The 23,508-nt window shown below is 40.8% G+C and overlaps 1 protein-coding gene across 1 annotated transcript in view; it reads left to right on the top strand.

Annotated features, from left to right (window-relative positions):
* GPR158 (G protein-coupled receptor 158) overlaps positions 1 to 23,508 on the top strand; it is a 189,418-nt gene that overhangs the window by 147,976 nt on the left and 17,934 nt on the right. The window contains exon 7 of the mRNA XM_066552121.1: positions 17,278 to 17,516. Within this exon, the coding sequence (XP_066408218.1) occupies positions 17,278 to 17,516 (239 nt within the window). The remainder of the gene's footprint in view (positions 1 to 17,277; positions 17,517 to 23,508) is intronic.

Genomic DNA, 23,508 nt, shown 5'->3' with positions numbered 1-23,508 from the left:
TTTGTCAGAGCACCAAGTGATTCTCTCCATTTAAGCTGTTGCCCTGTGGCAAGCAGCATAAATCACCATAAAACTGCAGGTCATTTGGACTCTTATGAATGTGCTGTGTTTTGCCAGGATGTTCCTCAGTTCTTTGTTCCTTGCCTCTCCAAAGCTGAGCAAGACCAAGAATGAGGCATGCTATTATCCTCTTAATTCATACATATTTTTGTTGGTAAAAGCTACAAACTGAATAATATCCAATTATCTATTTATCTATATGTATATTTAACTTGCCAGCTTTCAGAATATTTGATCACTAAGTAACTCTGAAACCACACTTATTTTGCATTGGCTGTGCATTTACTTTGAACACTAGGCAACCTTTCAGCTACCATTTTGACTTCTGAGCCCTAATTCACCTTAAGCTTAATCTTACAATACTTTATTGGTTCATTCATCGCTCCTGTGGAGCCACCAGCATTGCTGGTTTAGTCCTGTGCAGAGTTTAAGAGCAGGCAGGCTTGTGCCACTCCTCAGTCTTTCTTCAATCAGGCATAGCTCTAGGTAAGGCATCTTTTTCTTGAAACACTATCACTGGTGTTTGAAGAATATATATGTCTTGTCTAGCACCATCAGGTGCAGTACAGTTTTATTGTAGATTTCTTCACATGGCTTTTTGCCCCACAGGTCTTCTGATCCCAAGTTCTGTTTGGGTAATTTAATTGCACACATATTCTAGTGGCTGTTTGAAGGGCTGATTCTGGGATCCTAGTAATTCCTTTCTAAGTTTTTTTTTCAATTGGATGTCAGCCACAACCAGGTCTGTTGCTCAGTTTCTCCACCTCAAATGACAATGACCTTTCTCATAGGTACATTACAAACTCTCCTGTTCCCTCCTTCTTTGTTTGAAATACCACTGCTGTGAAGGAAGTCCTGCACTTTGAAATGTCAATGCAGCAGCTCCTGAGCTTGCTGCCACTGTCTGTGCCTGCTGCCCACGCCTCAGTGCTCCTGCTTGCACAGGCACAGCTTGCCTGGTGTAACTCCAGGCACTGTGAAGCACTAAAGCTGCTGCTTGAGCTGGGAAGGGTAGATTGACCACAGAGAACTGAGAGTTGTCTGCATTTTGTTTGTTTTCCTTCTGCAGTGCTCAGAAATCATGCAGAGCCAAAGTCTGCTTTCCCCAGTGGGCAGAGTCCAGTGTTGTGTGGCAGGAGCAGCACAGCCACCAGCTGCAGCAGCTCCCTGCCACACCTCCCTAAAGATGCAGATCCCCTCAGGTGACAAACAGCTTCTTGAACAGAGTCACAGGGCAGCCAGGATGTCCTGTCTGTGACATCTGCAGTCCAGCCAGAGTGCACAGGCCTTCTGAGCAGAACCAAACAAAAAACCCAGCCCAAAGCCCTTGGGACTTCAGCTGCGAGGCTTTTTTTGTAAGAAAAAAGGTAACATTTATAAATCAAGTCAGTGAACTGTGTAGTTGTTTTCTGCACCTTTTTACTAGAAGCGTAGTGACAGTGATGTAGTAAAGTCACCGACAGAGGTCATTCTGCAAACCCAAACAATGCTATTTATCCCAAATCCCAGAAGGGTGGGCTCATCAGTTTCTGGAATAAACACCAGACTGACAAGAACAGCAAAACTGAAAGATATTGGAAATCAAAACCAGCGAGACAGATTTTGTAGCTGTCTTCTCAGAATGCAGTGAGCACTGAAGCTTTTAGGTGTGTCCCAGGCTTGCAGCCTGGATCAGCCCCAGCAGGCTGGGTGGGTGAAGAGCTGGCAGCACACCCTGCCCTGGACAGCCTCAGCTCTGTCATCATGCAGCCTTAGCATGAAAAGTCAGGGGCATCAATGTCATTTGCAAGACTTATCAGATAGAATACAGAAACCAAATTATGTATCAAGACTATTTTCAATGAAAACAAAGTGTGTGTTCTGTTCCTTTTTGTCTCCATGCTCAGTTAGACCAGGCTTATTTGTTTTGTTTTCATCTTCATGCTACATGAAACACCACATTTAAGCTGTTTGTTATATTCAAGAGTCCAAATCTGTTTCTTGTGTTGCATGGATGTCACCAAGTCTGAATTTGAGTCAATGTCTGACTATTAATTCAAAAGGAGTTTTATTAATTCCCCGCCTTTTCCCCCTGGTTTCTTCCTTGGGTTATTTGTTCTGAAGCAAGGTCATTGCCACTGCATTTCTTAGCACCATTTGATGTCTCTCTAATTGCAATATTTATTTTTAAACAACTACTCTCTAAAAAACAGCTTGGCTATCAACACTTCTAATGTGTATGTGACCACAAAGGGAAGATGGGACTCTGCCCTTATTATTTTTGCAGAGATTACGGAGTTTCAAGCTTATTGCATTTTACTCCCATTCTGTTCAGTCCACATTGTTGGCAATAGGGTCCCATTACTCTAGATTGCCTGTGGGTAGATTTCCTGTGTCTGTATTTTTTACATCTTTTACATTTGATTTCAGTGAGAATACAGGAGTGTTTTATCTATCTCATAGCAATCAACTGTTGCTCTTTTGTCCTGAAAATTGTGGCATTTAGATTAGCTCTCATTATTCTTGTTTTTCTTGACAACTAAACCTTCAACTGCAATTTAAATTATAAGTTCTTTCATTATTTTATGGTGAAAACAGAAAACAACAGTTTGTGGAATTCAGCATGTCAGATGATGCTATTTCTTCCTCTGTGAGACGAAACACAGAAGATGAGAGTTAGTATTTCTTGCAGTTGGCTTTTTTAACTTGAGTATTTTATTGCAGAATGACAAATAAAGAGAACGTTTCATTTATTTATTGAAGTTGTATGTTGCAGGGATGTATATAACCATGCAGAGGAGTCTGAGTAATTTCATTTCCCTCTTCATCAGAATGGGTGACAGTACTGTACAGTAATAAATTTGAAAATAAAAGTGAAAATGTGTACTTTAGTGGGCCCTTGAGAACATAATTTGTGATGCTTTGTAGAATATTCAGTCAAAGCTCAGAAGATCATAGAACAAGTTATACAAAAGTGCTTCTACTGCTGAGTTTTTAGTACTAATACAGTTCTAAAGCATATTAAATTTTAATATTTAACATCTGATTAAAAAGCTTGTTACAGAAAGCATACCAATAAAATATAGTTTCTTCCATCTATACACCTGTGTATCAACTACACAAAGCTTCAGAGTCACAGAAAAGCTGAGGTTGGGAAGGACTTCTGGAGATCATAGAGCCCAACTCACCTGCTCAGAGCAGGCTCAGCCGGATCAGAGTTCTCTGAGCCGTGTACAATCAGATTCTAAACTCCTCCAAGATTTTTGTTATGTTTACATGGATTTTCCAGGATTTCAATTTGTGCCCATTGCCTCTTATGTGGACATAGGGCAGCACTCAGAAGTGTCTGGCTCAATCATCTTTACTGCCTCCCCTCAGGTATTTATATACCTTGGTGAGTTTCTCCCTGAGCCTTCTCTTCTCCAGGCTGAGCAGTCTCAGCCCTCAGCTTCTCCCCTTTGTAAGGTGATCAAGTCCTTCAGTCATTGTTGTGGCCCTTCCCAGGGCTTATCTCCATGATGTCCATGTCTCTCTGGTACTGGGGAGCCTGGAGCTGGGCACAGCACTCCAGCTTTGGTCCCACCAATGGGTAAAGCACAGGATCACCCCCCTCAGCCTGCTGAACATGCCCTGCCTGGCATGGTCCAGAAGGCTGGTGGCTTCTTTGCCACAAGGCTACACTGCTGGCTCATGGTCAGTTTGATGTCCATCAGGATCCCCAAGTCATCCTCTGCAAAGCTGCCTTCCAGCCAGTCAGCCCCCAAAATGTGCTGCTTCATGGGATTGCTCTTGCCCAGCAAGTAATTATCAAGACATGCGACTTTAATTATTTTCACAAAATTTAAATTCAGATAGACATTCAGAAACCAGTTTCCAAGAAACTGTAGCTTCCTCACAAGTACTCATGATAAACCTAATTAGCATTTTTTTCTGATTGCTGCACGTTGCTGAGAATAAACATAGTTGATTGAGCATTTACCTGGCAATAGATCATGGAAGCTTATCAAAGAATCAGTTTTAATCAGATATTGCTGACACTGTACAATGATTCCAGGCTACTATTCTTTAAATTTCTTATAATTGTATGTTTTATTTTATATGCCAAAACAGGGTTCTTTTGTACTGCTGTGTACTCTGCTGCTTGCACAAGTCAGGCTGAAACTAATCCAAGCACAGGAATCCATAGGGATGCATTTTATCAGGTGTCAGTTTTATACAACTGGGGCTTTTTGACTTCTGGATTTCCTAGTTATTTGTCTTGTTACTATGGTATTATAAACTGAAGAGGTGCATTCTTCTCTTTCTTCTGTTTTTGACTTTGTTCTAACCAGAATTTGTTTTCTGCTTTAGCTGAAAAACTGTTTTGGACATACTGATGTTCACTGTCTTACACAGGCACTTGTTCTTCCATCAGGAGAGGTGTTTGGCACACTAAAGTACCTAAAAAATTCTATTTTGGTCTGCTTACTTTTACTGTAGATTTTTTTTTCTAAATTTCTTTATGAAGGTAAGTTGGGCAGTTTGTCAGGGAAATTCATGTGACTCTCAGCTTGGTTATGAACTAATGTCTATTTGTCCTCTGTGTCATCTGTATTTAGAAGAAAAACAGGAGTTTGGAGTAATGAAGGCTTGGAACCTTTGTTGTTGTTGCTTTTGAGAGTGGAGAATGTAAAATTAGATGACTAGCAAAGCAAGGGGAGGTCTGTAGTAGTACTGCAACCTCTCATAGCCGTATCTGCACCTCTGTATTGAGAGATTAGAGACATATTTTTATATGATGTTGTTCCTTCATGTTAAGTATCTCCTGAGAGCTTGGAACTTGCAGTGAAAGACATGAAGCTTCTGTGGAAATGTTTGCTATTTAACTTCATGTTAGATTTTCTATTCTACAGGCCTCCACTGCTCCTCCATGCCAGCAGCTGGCCTCTTGCTTTCCCCTGTGTAGGAGATGCTTGACATAGTCTATTAACTCACACCCCAACTGCACAAGGTCCTCAGCAACCTGCTGTCATTGATCTGGCTTGAATCAGGGTTGTGTCCCTGATCCCCAAGAGAATTTCTCAATTTCTCTCTTCCAACCTTGGCTATCCTGTGAGTTAGTGAACCAGAGATGTAGTAACTCCCCAGATGCCAGATGAGCTTTAATTCTTTTGCCAACATTTTCATTCCATCCCATGTAAGCTACTCCAGGTGCACGTTTACAGAGGAATATTTAATAATAACAATATTTTATAACATGGAAATTTTATTCAATGAAGTTAAAATTGTTTATGGTTTCAGTTTCTGTTGGTGTTGACACTGCTGTATCTTGTGACAGGTGGAGATGTTCCTGATTTTATCTGTTATAAAGGTGGTTTGAATCTTATCTCTTGCAGGCAAGCTGAAGAATAAACTTTCCTTTCAAATATCCATGAAGGCCTTAGCCATGATACCTGCAAGCACAACCACAAGATAAAGTTAATATTTATTCCACAAGTGGATGGAGAACACAATGCTGATAAAGAACTTCTTTTGCAGTAGAGTTGATACGAAACACTGCTGCCTGTCAATCACATTATAAATTGACAAACATTTGTTTATTAAAATGGGCAAAAAACTAGCAAAAATTATTATAACTAAATAATGCAGTTGCATGTCTTTCTGTACCACATTTCATTAACTCCTGTCAAGTTAGCATCAAATAATAAAGGTGTTGGCAACCCAGCACCTCTTCTGAGCTCTGCTAAGTACAGCAGTCTGCACTGTGGATCTGAGGGAAGGATTGTGTCCAGTGGGTGTGAATATTACTCTTTCTCACACCTAAAGGAAGTAAAACAGTCAAGGCAAGCTCTTTCTGCTCCATCTGAGCTGTTTAATTATCTGGCATGGCAATGTATCTAAGTGAGAGCACAACTCATCAAAGACTGGACCTTTCAGTGTATCCTCCTCTGTCCTCATGGTTCAAAAGAAATGCATATTTATGATTATCAATGAAGTGATAAGATGAGGGGGATAATGTAGCAAAAAGTGAAAATTTAGATGGCTTCATTTGGACATGTAAAGATGTACATGCTTCTGGTCATTCAAAATGGAAGCAATTTAGCCAGTTCACAGTAACTTCCAGCACTGAAACACTCTGATAGAAGTGAAAGGACAAGAACACACTCCAAAAGATATAAGGGCATAAAAATGGTGGCTTTTTGCAGTGTATAAAGACAGGACAGGCTCCTGTCCCTTCGACTGCTGATGCTTGCTTCCTGCATCTTTAATAATGAATTGCCATTTTAAAGTAGTGTGTAAGAACCACATTGCACAGCAGAAAAGGAAGTAAGTGCTTGCAAGTAAATCCGTGAGGAGACAGTTTAGTGTGAAAAGATTTTGTGTGTGCTGCTTTAGTCAATGCTTCACATATACAGTTCTTTTCCTATTCTACTTCTTTTTACTGGATTTTTTTCAATGCAGTATACTTAAACTGGTTTATTTTGAAAAAGACTTCTCTTGAACATCCTCTGGAAATGCAGCTGGACCCACAGTCAGTGACACCTTTGCACTGTATGCAGCTGCTCCTGCAGGATCCTCCTCTGAACAGACAAAGAGAAAACTCAGAAAATCTGATTGATGAGTCAATCAGGTGACTTATTTTTATAATGGAAAACCTCAAAGCAATGAGATGCATCAGACAGAAATAGCAGTGCTTGTGCCTAATTCTTGATTAGTGTCCCATGCTCTTGCAGGGTGGTCTTGATTTGATCCAGTTACATGAATTTTACATCAAATTCTCCACAATCTTCTCTCTTTCTTGGGAATTTTGTTTCCAGATTCCTGCATCTGCTCCAGGGATCCTACTGTTACCTGCTGCTGTCTGCCAGATCTGAGCTTGCTCAGCAGTCTGTAGATAGAGAAATAGCACTTCCATCAGAGAAGTCTACTGACTCCATTGTTTCATTAAAAGTTGTACCTTTAATGTCTTAAAAATATAGATAATGCCAGATGTCACATGGAGTTGGAAGACTCAAAGAAAGCTCATCATAATGAGAAACTTTATAAAGGAAACACAATTTGACTTCCAAGGAGAAATCAATTTTGCTGCTTTTCATCTCCCTCAAGTGGAGTATTCAAAAAAACCACTAGGTCACTGAAGCCTCTGTGATGACAAATCCAAACCCAGACTCTGTGGTTAGATCTTGTAAATCAATGTATTTGTTCCTTTAGAGCAGGGTTGGGAGGCTCCTCCTTGCTGGGGATGTGGAGAGCACACAAACACCTGCACGGGTCTGTGTGTTAATGGGGTCCCAGGGATGTCAGCCATGAACTGTCAGCCTTGGTGGAATGAAGAGCCACATCTGCCCTGCAAGCTGCAGATCTCAGATGCTGCTCTAGAAAATTCAGTAGCATAGTTCAATGATATTATTAGAACACTATTAAATAGTTTTTCATTTTGTTAAAACAGCTAATAAGACAAAAGAGATCACATAGCAGCACATTTCATTTTATTCTGCTTTAGTGTAGAAACTTGCTATGTAATTAGGACTAAAAATAAGTAAAGGAGGAGATATTTTTAGTGAAAACTTTTTATCTTGTTCAAATCCACAATGTAGCACACCCAAACTAACAGTTACAGTATTACATTAACCACTAGTGAAGTAGGATTCAAAGGGAAAAACAACATGGTATCTATCTGTGAACATGAAAACAAATAATTTCTCTGTGAAATTATGATTGCTTTCCTTCAGCTGCTGTTTAGTGCCATTCTCAAAAAACAAAGTTTAGTGATCTGTAAATATGCTATGGATATATAGTTCAGTCCTCAATAAATGACTGCTAGCAGAGTGAATTATAATTCAGTCAAGTCCATGACATTTTTATTCACTACCTTTTTATCCAGTGAAAAGCCTTAGATTCTTCTTATATAGTACCTGAATAAATTATAATTGTAATACATTTATAGAAGTGGTGAAGAACATAGTACAGCTGCAGTGAATGGCTACATTAAAGCAGCAACCTTTTACATCATGCAAATGCACCAGAATATTTACCATCTTTAGCTTAAAAGGAGTGGGGTATTTTGGTTTTCTGGCCACATTAAAAATGCTGGAAAAGTACTGTCTTTTTTTAAGTGGGGCTTATTGTTCTCTGATCAGAAGTCCAATGCTTGTCAGTGCACCTAAGGAGGAGAAGAAAGGAAAGAAAATCACAGAACATTCTGAGCTGGAAGGGACCCACAAGGATCATCAAGTCCGGCTCTCAGGTGAATGGCCCATGAGGGGAACAAACCCCATCCTTGGTGTTATTAGCACTGTGATCTGTCTACATCAATATAAATAGCCACTCTCAAATTTACTTTGGTTTGGATTTGGGTTTTATCCATTTCAAGACTTTTCCTGTTTGTAGTGTAACTATGTTAAGAGTAAAAGTACAAGCTTTGGCATGAGGTTTTGCCCAGCTACCTTATTGATGATGCTAGAAAATGCCTTTGAAAATTGGAAAGGTTGTTGAAATTGTCTGTGAATGTTTTCAGTGGTAGAGGAGCAGTGTTAGATAGAGCAGCACTAACAAGGAGGGGAATTTTTCACCCCAGCTGGTTTTACTCATCAGCCTTTGTTAAATGAAACATTGTGAGCCAGGTTCACAAGAGGAGTTGCCTTTTGTACATTCAGCTGCACAACAGTCTGTGAAGAAAATTTTAGAATGAAAGCCTTGAAAATGTTCTTGACCTGTTGCAGGAAAAGATTACCAGGAGGCAGTTCTTGCATCTGTTTTCACAGTGTAAGCTTCCTGATAAATATTGACCTTGAGATCTTTTGTACTGCCTGTTCTGAAAGTCTTTGATAAGGGTAAAGAACTCAATGGCTTTCGATTTGCAAAAAAGATAATAACCACCTGATGAATTTTTAAAAGCAAACAATTAACTTAGCCAGACCTTATATAGGCTGAATTTTTGGACCAAACTACTAGTGGCAGGAGTCTTGAATGAAGGAAAGACTGCCACAAGATTAGTTTGCTTATGGAGAAAATTGTCTGAGGAGCTGACCTCATTTTTCCCTGAGTGAAGGATATGGTTATTTAAACATATCTGTCAGGAGAAAAGTGTTGAAATGGCTGTTAACCATTCAATAGCAGACTTGGAAAGAGATGACTTTGTGCCTATCCCAAGGACCTGGGAATTTCAGAACTTTAGGTATCAGCTTCTGTGGTCATGAGCTCTGTGTGATGGAACCTCAAGCCCAGGTAGCTGACAAAGAGGAGACATTAAAGTGTTCAGGGCCAGCTTGGATGGGGCTTTGAGCAACCTGGTCTAGTGCAAGGTGTCCCTGCCCATGTCACCAGGGTGGAATGAGATAATCTCTAAGGTCCCTTCCAAACCTAACCATTCTGTGATAGGTCACTGCTCATTGTCTGGAGACAGATTGATGGGCTTTTTATTTCTTGGTTTATGGTGTGCTCTGTAGTTCTGCCTCAGCAGAGTTTGACAGTGGAGTGTCAGAATTTCACTGGCACTCTGTAGTTCTGCTAATCTCAGCAGGATTCGTGGGGGTATTAGTGCAGTAAGTGGTTTATTAGAAGAGATAATTAGCACAAAGCAGATGAGGATTTAATAAATAAGGAGACTTGGTCTGCATCACTGAAACCTAGTTACGTGACACAGAAAGTCCCCTTGTTGAGCCTTCTTACCTCTCAGCTCCCCAGTACTTAATACATCCATCAGCACACATTCAGGATGGGCAAATCCTGCTGAGGAGTGCCATTTCTGATGAGACCTACCTGCATGATATGGTGATGCAAACAAAAGCACTTCAAAAGCAACACACACACAGAGGCAGAAGCTTCCATATCTCCTGCAATGGGAGCTGGGAGGCAGCTGGAACAGATGCAGGCTGCAGGGCAGTGGGCTGGGGAGCAAGGAGGCACTGGGGAAAAGCAAAGCTCAGCTGGTCTGTCAAAAGACTCCAGCTGCAATTCTTGGAACTGGCTGCAGGCAGAGAAAGCTTTTTATTCTATAATCCACCAGGAAACTGAGCTTTTCCCAGGTGGGAATTTAGACTTGCAGGTGAAAGGAGAAAATAAAACCTATGCATGCCTAGCATGAAAAATGTCAGAATCCTTGGCTACATTTAAAGGAATAACATTGTTTGCTCACTACAGATTGGCTTACCTACAGATTGGCAGACAAAAGCTACTTCAAATGAATAAATTTTCATCAAAGCAAGTAATAGTTTTAGACCTTTGCCATGTTATTAAATATGCAAGAAAATGTTAGTCCAGTGCTGCTCACATGGGAGTGAGTGAGTGAGTGAGTGATTGGCAGACAAAAGCTACTTCAAATGAATAAATTTTCATCAAAGCAAGTAATAGTTTTAGACCTTTGCCATGTTATTAAATATGCAAGAAAATGTTAGTCCAGTGCTGCTCACATGGGAGTGAGTGAGTGAGTGAGTGAGTGAGTGAGTGAGTGAGTGAGTGAGTGAGTGGTTCTGACTGCAGTGGGAAATCTACTGTTGTTCTCTTGCCTCCCAATACCCAGAGCCTTTCCTTGAACTGCATGTGATTTCCCTCCCACCTTCCTCAGTCTGCTCAAACTCCTGAAATTATGTCAGTGTTTATCCAGAAAGGGAACTTCCATTCAAGCACTGTAGGATTACCTTCATATGTGTAGCATTAAAATTATCTAGGAAACTTCTGTGCAGAGTAGGTTAGCATTAAGTCATGACATGTCTCTTTGCTTACTAGAGGTAGATTTTACCAGGTAAAATACATCTCCATAGCTTGTTATTCTAGCCATACATTGTAAATTTGCATTGCATTAATTTCCCACAATAGCAAATCACTGTCAAACTCTAGGGAAGATGTCAAGGAAACTCTACTTTCAGAATCACATTTTTGAAAGTAAATACAATTTGTTGCAGAAAATGTTTCTGCAGCAGAAACATGGCAGAAAATGTTTCAGAAACAGCACTGCATCTCCCATTAGTCAATACACAAAATAATCTGATTGGAAATTTTTACTGTACCATTAAGATATTCTCACATATTAATATTGCTGTTTATTAAACACAGACCCCCAGGTAAGGATTTGAAATCAGGTACACGTCCAGGACAAAGGGAACAATCCTGCAGCACGATCTCCCTCCCTGTACTTCCAGGACTATTGGCACCTGTAGTTTACCTTGTGACTGTGGAGCCAGCCTGTGATACCATTGGTGGCCTCAGTGTGCAGACCAGCCTTCACAGAATCACAGAGTGGGTCAGGTTGGAAGGGACCACAGTGGGCCTCTGGTTCAGCCTCTCTGCTCATGCAGGGTCATCCCAGAGCATTGCACAGGATTGCATCCTATGGTTCTTGGATAGCTCTGGTGAGGGAGGCTCCCCAGCCTCTCTGGGCAAACTGTTCTGGACTGTGATCACCTGCACAGTGCAAAATTCCTTATTGTGTTCAGGTGGAACTTCCTGTGCATCAGTTTCTGCTCATTGCCTCTTGTCCTGTTGCTTGGCACTACTGAGGAGAGTCTGGATCCATCCTCTGACACCCTCCCTTCAGATACTGATAGACCCTGATGAGGCCCCTTCTCAGTCATCCCCTCTCAAGGCTGAACAGGCCCAGCTCCCTCAGCCTTTCCTCATAAAATAGATGCTCCAGTCCCTCAGTCATCTTTTCCAGCCTCAGCTGGACCCACTCCCAGAGCTCTGTGTGTCTCTGTACTGAGAAGCCCAGAACTAGACATGGCACCCCAGATGTGGCCTCACCAGGGCTGAGCAGAGGGGCAGGGTCAGCCTGCTGGCAAGCTCTTCTTATGCACCCCAGGACACCAGTGGCATTCTTGGCCACAAAAGCACACTTGTGCTCTGTTGCCCATTACAAAATCCAGTGCATTTGGATGGGTTAGTCAATTCCTCTAAGCATTTGTTGTCTTTCATAGCAGTGTTCTTGACATGTATTTGCTATTACAAAATTCTTTTCTGAAATAAAATTGTGGAAGATTTCCTGTTGTTTATGCTGTAAGATGTTGCATGCGTCGTGTGAAGGAATTGAGATAAGCTGATGGCTCTCAGTGATGTATGGCCAAGTTTGCTGGCTACACACAAGATGGGGGCTCTCAGAAGTATCCATACACCCACCTAATTGCCCAAACTTCATTTTCTAGTTGTTGTATATTTTCACTGGACAGGACACAATGCATGTGATGCGGGTCCTGCCCTGCTGCTGTCGTGCTGCTGACGTGGCCTCTCAGTCCAGGTTTGCTCAGGTTCAGTGTGGTCAGAATCAATAAAGCAAAAGATTGTCCCAAAAGAGTATTCTCTTCAGTGGTGCACTTCTAGTTTGTTCTGTGCTGAGGTCTTGAGAAATCACTTGGGAAGCAGACAATGATTAATTTGGACACTTTCAGCTGGGAAGTTATTTAGAAAGCTGTTCATTTCTCTGTTGGGTTTTATTCTTTCCAGTGAAAGCCAGTAATTCATGGTATGAGTCTATCTAAATATGATTTCTGAGGTCTTGGGCCTTAAGTGTTGATATTTTTTATTCAGTCATCTTTCCCGGTATGGAAATTATACCTGCACTCAGCATTTGTGGATGTGTGTGTGTCTGTGTGTCAAGTGTGAATAGTAGGCACTCTTTTGTATAGACATAGTGCCATACATGTCCCAATGGTACCTTTTCACTTTTAGTAGAATCACATCAGTTAACTAACTCAAAGTAACTAGTGGCATATTCACTGTTAGTCCAGAAGAGTAGGTAAGACATTCATCCCTGCACTGTAGGAGGGCTGTATACTTCTGAAGGGCTTGACCCCTTATCTTTCTGATGTAGCTTTTGTATCATAATAAAAATCACCAGCCTGGAACAGAGAAGTTTGACAGAATGACTCAGTTGAGTCACATAATGACAGATGCTAGAAATAAAAAATAAACTGTGCCAGGTCATTGCTGTGAAAGCAGGATCCTTCACCTGTAGTTTCTGCTGTTTATGCAGTCAGTGGTAGTTTGGGGACCATCTTTTTGTTGATATGACATGAAAATTTCATATGGTTTTGTTTCTTTTCTAAGGTTACACATTGCATCTTAGGATATAACTACAGCAGCAGCCACGTGCTTCACTTGATGTTTCCAAGCTGCTGATCCCAGCCAGTCCTGTGAACCTGTGCTCTGTCCCTCTGCTTCAGATCCACCTGCAGCATCACTTCCCTTCCCAGCTGCTGGACTTCCCTTGGCTCTCAGTGTTTGCAACCAAGCCCTCCCCTCCTCCATTTATATGGAGCCAGGCACCCCAAAGAAAATCCTCAGACCATGTAGTTTAATTCTCCCCAGACTTGATGGTGCAGCAGCAGAGTTGGGAGTTACGTGCCGTGGTCTCCAGGCAGTTCACTCAGCCTGAACTGCACCCTCTGTTTACTCTGTAAAGGGAATGGCTATTGCATATCAGCTTTAATCCTGGCTGTAGCTGTCTGTGAGTCAAAGCTTTGCTCAAAGGCAGCTGTGTCTTCCAGAAAAGCAGGTAGAACACATTGCAGTGTTCTGTCTGATCTGCCTGTAAACAGAGCTGATGACATGTCACTGGAAATGATTGTTCAATTATCCAACAACAGTGCAGAAAAGTGGATTGCATATGCTGAGTGGATTTAGGTGGGAGTATAGCTAGAAGATGCTGAGGGACATGGTTAAGTTTTCTGTTTTAGATCAGAGACCATATGTCTCAAGCAGACCCCTGAGCTTCTACCAGGGCACTGACTGGCACTGCCAGTATTTTTGGCTGTAGATAGAACAGGAGGAGTCATCTATTCAGTTTGCCTTACTTGATACTCATAATTAAACTTTAATTTGCTCAGGAACTTGAATCTGCTACATCTATATTCATAAATTAAGTAGCATCTGAGAACATTCCTGGGCACTGGGACTCCATCTTCTGTCCTGCTGAATTGTAATGCTGAGGATAATAGTATGTTCTCTGCCAGTTGGCTTTAGTGCTAGGGATGACCCAGGGCATATTTGATTTCCTAGCAGCAATGCTGCCCACCAGCCCCACTTCTTGCCTCCCTGTAAGAATTCTCTTTTTTTTGTTCAATAGCTAGTTTGACCCAATATAGAGATATTGAACTGAGTGGAAAAGGGGAGCTTGAACATTGTCGACCCAGAAATCAGGGCAGGGATTTGAATCAAGAATTCCCCTGTTTTCTGAGAGAGGGCACCAGTAATCAAACCCAAAGTGTTTGCTGAGGCAGTCTGCTCTCATACTACAGCAATTCAACTTTTTTACAGTGAACTTGGATTGTATGAGTCAGAGGTACAGGAAAGATAATAACTCTCCAGTCTGGTGAGAGGAGGAGGGGAGAGGAGACTCTCCCCTTGGGACAGGAACTCCTGGGCAGTTGTCTCTGCTTTGATACACGTTCAATAATACACAGAAGATGAGAGCAGGCAGAGCACGTAAGTCAGTGTTGAGGTGGTGAGCAATGAGGCTTTGGATTCACATTGTGGCAGGAGAATGAGGGAATTGCAGCTTGGGAGCTTGTGTTCTGCTTGACTGCTTTTATACCACAACCTTTGAAAAGGAGATTTGCAACATTACTGAGCTAATACAACTTTCTTTACAGCTTTTCAGAAAAAGAATGTTTGAAAAAAGAAGTGTAAGGGTTGGCTTACGTGTAAGCCTATGAGTCCAAGGTAGAAATTATTGTGTGGGGGATGCTTATTTTTATGAAAAAGAGGAGGAAAAAAAAAGAAATGTGATTTGATCCAAATTGGAGGAGGTTTGACTGCTATATTGCAAAATATTTGTTTCACTGTGCTTAGGTAAATAATGTAGCAGCAGCCCACACCTCTCCCTTAGAAAGCTGTCTCACAGGCAGCAGTTAATGAACTAGTAATGGAAAAACTCTAATGGGTTCTGCCTTATTATGCCCAAAATAGGCTCACATGTTGACTTTCAGCAGAATCATCAAGAATTTACTTTGCAGCCAAAATGCAAAAAGTTTCTAATAAAAAAAAAAAAACAGTTTCAGCTGGTTTGTGTGATTTCTCTAATAATTCAACATTCATAAAAATGTATGATGAGATTTTTCTCAAATGACAAATTATAGCAGTGAAATTTTCCAGTTCATTACAAAAATAATAAGTTTTTCTTCCCTTCACAGAAGCTAACTATTGGCCAGCATTCACAACAGGTAGAAGGGAAGCCTTTTCTTCCTGATTTTAGAAAAAAAATATCAGGAATTTAGCGTTTAGAAAACGAGGGTTCAGCAGTGCTGCCCTGGAACAGCAGGGCTGTGGCTGAGCAATGCAGAGGGAAGCAGCCTGCCTTGCCTCTGTGGAGTTTTCTGTCTCTCCTGGATGAAGTCTTTGGGAGTCTGCTTCCAACATAAGGCACTTAGCATCTGTAAAGGGAGAGCAGAACATCCATCAAACATGGAAAGATCAAAAACTGTGACTCCCTGTGGGGTGACTGTTGGGAGGGAAACAGCTGAACAATGTTGAACATATTCAGATCTCTGGCTTCACCTAATGCACACTGTGAAGGCTGTGTTTGTAATCAAATGCTGATTCATTGTTATGGATGCAGAAAATCTTTTGTGCTTCTGCCTTTAAGACACTGCTCCATTAGTTGTTTGAGAGGCAACACTGCTTCTGCCTCCTCTCAGACAAATACAAGCATAAATGTTAATCTGAAGTGTGACTTTGTATTGCTGAAAAGGCAGGCCTGGTTGTTGAATGTCTTGGGAGGTGGCTTGATGCTTGGTACACTGAAATAACTTAAGAGCTGACAAGGGCATGTAAAAAATCAACTTTAAGAAAAAAATAATCACGATACTGAAACCTCAATGATAATTTGTCTCTTCATGGATATCAAGACTGGACATGCTCATGCTTGTCACCCTGGGTTTTTAAGATTTTCTAAGCCTTCTGATGTTGACATTCTTGTAGTGAATTTTCTCACACACTTTCTGTAAATAACTCATTGTTTTGCATTCCTTTATGGAGGAGGAGAGAGTTGATGGACTGTTGGTTTAACCAGTGGCATTGGAGAGGTGCCACTGTCACCCTCCAATCCACTGTCACTGTTGGAAAACTATAAATGTTGGAGTCAGAAAATAAACGGCCCTTTTTTCTCTTTCACCTTGAGAACAGTGTGAGCGTGTGTTCTTTTGTGTCCTATAGTGACACATGCTCAGGAGTCAGGAACCACTGTGGTTTTGAGGACAAAATCACTGAAACAGTTGAATTCTTCACTTTGAAAGACTCCTCACCCCAGTATCTAAAACAGCCTTTAAATTTCAGCTCATCTGCTTCTAATGGTCTGGGTACATAAAAAATTCCATGATAGCCTTTCCTCAGTGCTCATCCTTGTCAGCTTAGCAGGGCCAAGACAGGAGCTCTGCAATGCTCCCAGAGGATGCTTCTGGCAGATCCCATGGTGCAGGCAGCACAGAGATATATTTTGTGCTACATGAAGAAACAAACTGCTCCTTCTTCCCAAGGGAATTTCCTCAAAATTTGGTTGTTTTCATGCTCCTAGGAGGAACTTTTTCTGCATTAGCAGGTGGTGATGGATAGAAAAAGCAGGTGCTATTTCCTTGAACAGTTCTTGTGGGAGTAAATTTATCCTGATAATAAGTGCAATTATTTTTAAAGTGTTATGTGTTCAATAACTGTTATGTGGTATAAGTGCTTGATGTGTGGTGTGGCTTTTCTTATGTTGGTTCTGTCCTAGCTCAAAAAACATGTTGCTTCTAAACAAATCAAACCCCATTTAATTAGCAAAGTGCCTTCCATAGTTCTTTCTATGATGAGTAGGTTATTGTCTCAGCAGCATCAAATTCAGTGAGAAAAAAATCTAAGAAGTGTTAATTTGTTCTCTGGAAATAGCAGGATTGAGGATGAGCAGGCAGCATCAAAACAGAATAAAATCTCACATACATGGTTGCTGGTTTATGGAAATGACCTTTCATCTTTCAAAGACAAAAGTCTTCCACTGGGAGATGGAATGCACAAAACAGCTTGACAAGACAGCCTGTAAATGAGTGTCTCTAATGTAGGCATAGCTAATATTTTCTATTATTGCTATGTAGCACTCTCTGAGCAGCAATCAGTTCCATTTAAATGTGATTAATATGAAAGTAATAATGTTCCAAACTTCATTCTTGTACATACTGTCAGATGAAAGATTGTTGCTTTGTTTTTTGAATAATCTGGTAGGGAAATAAAATGAAAGTCTAATTCCTGTGAAACTGCTACTGCTCTTCTCAGTTCTGCATTGTCTGAATTTTCCAGGGTGTTGAAGGTGTTCCTGTCCCGAACGGCTCAGCGAATTCCATACATGACAGGTGGGAGAGTGATGAGGATGCTGTCTGTTATTCTCCTGGTAGTCTTTTGGTTTCTCATTGGCTGGACTTCTGCAATAACCCAAAATTTGGAGAGAAACATTCCACTCATTGGTCAAGGGCAAACATCTGACCATCTGATCTTCAATATGTGCCTCATAGACCGCTGGGATTACATGATGGCTGTTGGTATGTTAATTTTCTAGTTTATCTTTAATTTCTATAAAAAAGCTTGGTTGCCTTTTAATTTTTCTTCTTTTAGAATATCTTAAAGTTTTGTCAGACTGCCTAATATGTGAGAACTACAGCAGTAAAATATCAGCATATAGGTTTTTTAAATGGGCTGAGAAGTAAAATAAAATATGCTGACACTTCTATGACTTTCAAAGGTTTGTAACTTGGATTGTAGTAACAAAGTGATGGGTGCTCAAGACATTTCATCTTTGAAGGCAGAAGGAAGAAGTAGCTGTTCTACTATTGAAGCTCTTCAATAGTTCTTCTGCTATTGAAGTGAGAAATTGTAACTAGTTTAATGAAGGCTTTTTGATTTTGCACCACAGAACTGGTCAGAGTTCTTGTGTTAGGAGGGAAAGAACTTCCACCACCACTCATTCATAACCTTACAGAAATTGGTATCAAAGTACAGGGAAGAGGAAATGAACATCAAATGCACCAACTTGATGCATTTGTTAGGTGTGCTTTGAGTGCATGGAATAGGCAGGAGCTAAAAATGACACCCTGCAGAAGTCATATAAAGCAGAGAAAGGATTAGTTTTTGTTTCCTTAACTCTGTAAGAAACAGTGGGTTCCCTGTGCCAGGGTTCAGCTGAACAGTGTGATGTGCTTTCTCCCACGCAGTGCTTCCACCTCGAGCCAGTGTTGCTTGTACAGCCCAGGCTAGCCACCCACTGTCTCAAATACTTCAGTGTTTTGAAATCTGAAATAAATTCCTACTTTTCTGCCCTTTCCCTGCTTCTCCCAAGGACATCCCACTGACAGAGCTCTGCTGCTGAGGATTAGGGAGAGGTAATGGTGGCTTCTCCACATGAGAGTGCAGATGAGATGGACAGAAGTGTTTTCTCTCAGACTGGCATACAGAAACTCAGTATATGACAAAACACTGCTGCCAACTTCCCAGAGGAGGTTCCATGGCTCCAAGGTGCCCCTGTGCTCTGCTTTCCTCTCCTTTCTGTAAGATCTCAGAGGCAGTCAGGCACAGGGGTACCCCATCTGTCAATATCCTCACTGGTAAACCATGCAGAGAAGAGTAGAAAGGAGCATGTTTTGAAATGCCTCTCAATTTGGGTGCTTTTGGAGGGTGTACTTTGCAGTAATGGAACAGTAGTATTGGCAGAGATGTTGTAAAATTAACAAAAGAGAATTAAATGTGAAACACTTGATGATGTCATCTGAACTAACCGATTTTGGATCAAAATTTTGGTGTATTTGACAGTGTAGTTTTATTAATATTTTGATAGTGGTGGTTTTTGAATAATGGCAACAAATGTTTTTAGTCTCTGGGTTTTATAATTCTGGTGGTGTAGTGATTAACAATTCAGATCTTAATACCCAATTCTGATCAATTGTATATTTTGGCAAAAAATTAAGTAAGTTGCTGTCTGCCAAGTATTGAAAAAAAGTAAGGATTGTTTTTTTAAGGTATGTTTACATTTAGAGGAATTTTTAATGTTTTTCAAAATACACCCAGGGGTATTAGAAGCAAAGCGAGCTCTTAGCCTGCAAAATAGGGCAGAATTTCTTTTGTTCAGTCATTTTGTCTTCTTTCCTGCACTACCTCATAAACAGAATTATGCAACTCTTCAGTAAACTAAGCAGTCATATTAGTGGTACCAAGAGATGTGCACCTACAAGACTGTAGTAACATGTGTGGTATATATATATATATATATATATATATATATAAAATTTATATTTATATTTGTGTCTGCATGTGACTTCAAGATTTTTATTGCTAATAGCAGCCTCAAAAGCTTACAGTCAGTAGGAACTAGTCCCAAACTTAGATACTTCATCTCAGAAATGGGTCAGATCAGAAGTAATATCCTTAATTCCTTTTATTCCTATGTTAGCAGCCTTGCAAAATATAATATGTAATAAATTAATTGATAGATTCTGCTATTTGATTTCAAATGCTTAAATAAAAATGGTGGATGGTAATTGATTAAAGACTTGTCATTTAATTTAATTTTTTCAGGCACAGTATTTTATATAAATCTAGTGAGTGTTTTGCAATATATTCTGTCACTTGTAGCCCTTTCTGGAACACTTCCCTATTTCACTCGGCTGTCAACACTTCACTGTAATGCAGACAGGAAATTTTCAAGGTCACAGATTAGTGAAGTGAGAATTAACAAGGCTCTGCTAGAAAGTCATAATGAGATGAATCCTTTATGCTACCAGAGATTATTGGAATTGGGATTTATGAAGCATTTTCCATACTAATCATGCTACTTAGACTCTATCTCTGGAGACTTTTATTACAGTGAATGTTTTATATTTACATTTCCATTAAGTCTAAGAGGATGGTCTCTGTGAGAGATGTAGGGACTTATACACAATGGTTATCACTGTTTCTAGCATTGCCTCTGTACTCTGTGATATGCTTATGAGAAAAATTAGCATTCAGTAAATCTTACTTTATCTACATAATGTAATGTAAGTTACTGTGTATTTTCCTTTGCTTTGTAAGTTAGTGTGTATTTTCCTTAGGGTTGGATACTTGTGAGTAGCTTATTTGTTACTTGCCTTATTGTTTTATTTCCTGTGTGTTAGTTTCTGCATCCCTTTCAAGGTCAGGGCATCAGTCTCATTGAAAATCCATGGCATGGTTGACAGTCTGAGATTGCAGAGAAAGACCTGAGGCCTTGAAAATACTCACTCACAAAGTCTTTTTCTTATGGCCTGAATATATTCTCTACCTCTACCTGTCACTGTTAGATTTTGACTTAGAAAACAACTCCAAGTGATAAACTTCTGCTACCTACAGGCTTGCAGTGTCACAAATCAAACTACTATTCTTTATCCTGAGGGGAAGACATCCTATAAGTGTAACAGATATTGTTCCAGGATTTAAAACAGCTTCCCAGAAAGTGGAAAAAGAGACAATATAATAAGTTTAATGAACAAAGCCCCAGGGAGGAGACAAAGGCAGGCAGAGAGATAAACATGCATGCACAAGCACAAACAAAAGGCAGAGGTGAAATCTTGACAGGTGAATGTTCCTAACTTCAACAGGGCCAGTTTCACCCCAAATGGATAGGCAAGTTTTTTAAAATCCCCCATACATTCTGTGTGTGTTTTTCAGTTTTTATTTAGACAGAAGTGAATGACAGGTATTAACTAAGCACAGGGAGATGTTTTTCCCCTGCACTGTTTGATTTCTGGCTGGCAGGAGCAGTGCTGCTCCTCTGTGCTGAGCTGCTGCCATGGCCCTCACATCTGTAGCTCATGCTTTGGGTCTTGGGCGTCAGGAAGGTTTCAAATATGAAAATTCCTCATGATTACTGGATGCTTTCAGCAATTCAGCCAGGAAAAGGAACAAAATGAGTATTTTTGAACTGTTCCCAGAAGAACAGTCCACTACCACTGTTCATTTGTTGATACTTAACATACATAATCTTTGTGTCTAACGAGGGCATGAGGTGCCAGGACAGGCTCTGACAAACTGGGCATCAAGACTGTCTGTACAGTTTCGAGCTAGGGCATTGTAATACATCCTTATGAGGCCCTTTTATTAAATTTTCTACAGGCCCTCTGCTGCATTCAGTGAATGAGTGATTATTATTTCTTTTTGTTATCCCCATTTGATGTGGCCCTATGCCATATTTGGGGTGTGTTGTTCAGAGCAAGCAATGAATAAAGAACTGTTCATTTCCAAATGGGCATTTTTAAACATGTTACCCTTAGCATCAGTGTACAAAGATTAAAGCCAAAATTATCCATTTTCAGTGTCTGTCTTGAGACATGGAGGGACTGGTTTTTCAGAGTACTGTTCATAGCCTCCTCTGTGGAAAGCACAACCAGGAGATGCTTAGAATTCAGCACTGGTGTGGATCTGGCTTCATTTCTCACATTAGATACTCAAAAAATATATCATGTAAAAATAGTAATCACTTGTGAAAAGCTTATTCTAAGTGATAAAGCCAGGGATGTATAAAAAGTTTGCAGCAGAAATAGAAAAAGAACAGTGTTTTACAAAGTACCTTCAGCTCTGTCTCTTTTCTGCCTGTAAACCTCTCCTCCTGGCACCCTGCACACCTCTTCAGCAGTCCTTCTACAGTCCACATCACCACACTGTGTGCAGTTCTATGGCATTCATCTCTAGGATAAGGTAAATCTGGAAGAGGATGAGGGATAGCACCAAAGATGGGGAGTGCTGCCGGAACCCCCAGGTTTAGCAGTCTGGGTTGCATTACCCCCTGCAGGAACCTTGCTTTCTCTTGTTACTTGTTATGTGATAAGTTAAATCCCATATCCTTTACTTAGGCATGATTTCTACAAAATATTTCTGCCCAGGAAACCATGTTTGTGTTGCCTGGGCCACGCATTTATGTGTTGGTGAGTGCCATATTTAGTTTCTTCTGCAAGTCCCCTGTGGTTTGGGAGAGGCTGGAAGTTGTTCTGACTTCCTCTTGTCTTTGCACCACTCTTTCTGGAGTCCACTACTGGTACTGCTCCAAATCTTCCCAACACTTTAAGTACTTTGGATGCCATTGGCATTTGCTTGCATCCTCTTTGAGATGTGAGAGAAGAGGCCCCACACTCAGCCAGATCCTGTTCTCCCTCCTTCATCTACACACAAAGAGGTTGATGGGGCATGTGGAGACAAGAAGAGTGTCCAGCTGACTTTAGTAACAACAGTGAGGTGTGGAAGTCATGAGGCAGGACAGCCTTAATTCTAGAGGAATTAAGAAAATGCTTGAGTATAAGGGCTAAAAGAAGTGCAAAAATTAGAGGAGCTCCTAGAGACCCGAGAATGACATGTTTAGTGCAGTGAGGCTCCTAGGTCTGTTGCTCACACTCAAGTCAGTGGATATGTCTCCACTGTAAGCAAAAGCCATCTCTAGGGTACCCTGAAGCCATGGGACTCACAGACCATGGTCTGCATGGCCCTTGCATCACTTTGAGTAGACCTGCAAGGCAGTCTTGTGATGATTTGGGGGACAGAGTATGCTGTGCCTCCCACCAGCCCGAGGACCCCACTCTTCTCTCTCAGCCTTCACAGCCACAGGCCATGGAAGTTCTGGAAGGAAAAAAAGTCTGAATCTGGCACCATCAATTCTTATACTACAAATAGCTCTCTTTATTGCTGTGTATAGCTAATTAAAATGATGCTGAGATATGGTGGGAGAGACAGATAAACCTCTGGTAATTTATAATTTGCTACGAATAACTCAACACTAAAGACTTGTAATCACAGTTCATTGAAATATATGAAAATCCTTTCAGTTGAAGAAAAAAGCTTCTCCTATGACATGGTGCAACTCTCCAGGTGGGAGATTGGACACAGCGATGCAGAAAGAGATTGCGTTGGCTGGCAGCACAGGAGCAATTGAGGACACAATTTTTTTTCCAGTTTTAAAATGGTGCATGCTCAGCTCCAGCTGGCACCCTGAGTGAATGAACGGATGGAAGAGCTGTGCTTCCAGATCCATAGCTCCCTTCATCTCAGTAAATGGGATTTAAAATGTAGTGAAGTGTGGTAGAGAAATAGATGAGTTGCTGTAGCTGTGTTATGGATCTAAGTAGAGTGGTAATCAGTAATTAGAGTTTAAAACATGGGGAAAAAATTGTTGGAACAGTACTATTTTACCAGGAGTGTAGAGTTCAGAATACCAATTGAACTTAGGCAAGTCACAGCTTTAATGTCACCATCCCTGGGGAGCAGTGGCCTGGTTTTGGCCTGTGGTGGTGCTTTTTAAACAAGTAAGTGTGGTCAGACATAAAGCTTCATACAGAGCCATGAAAATGGGCTTTAATCTTTCAGGGCTGTCTTCTTTTTGCAAGTAGCTCCTGGACAGCAGAGTGCAAGTGAGCACAGGAATGGGTGTCCTGGCTCCAGAGAGCCCACAGCTCTTTACATCATCTTCATCAAGGGACTGGCATGAAGAAGGGAATGAAGAGAAAGGCATTTCTGCCAGGCTAGGAGGGCTGAGAAGCA

The sequence above is a fragment of the Molothrus aeneus genome, chromosome 1 (assembly GCF_037042795.1).
Source record: "Molothrus aeneus isolate 106 chromosome 1, BPBGC_Maene_1.0, whole genome shotgun sequence".
NCBI lineage: Eukaryota > Metazoa > Chordata > Aves > Passeriformes > Icteridae > Molothrus > Molothrus aeneus.
The sequence above is the reverse complement of the archived record's forward strand: the minus strand, read 5'-3'. Positions and strand labels throughout refer to the sequence as shown.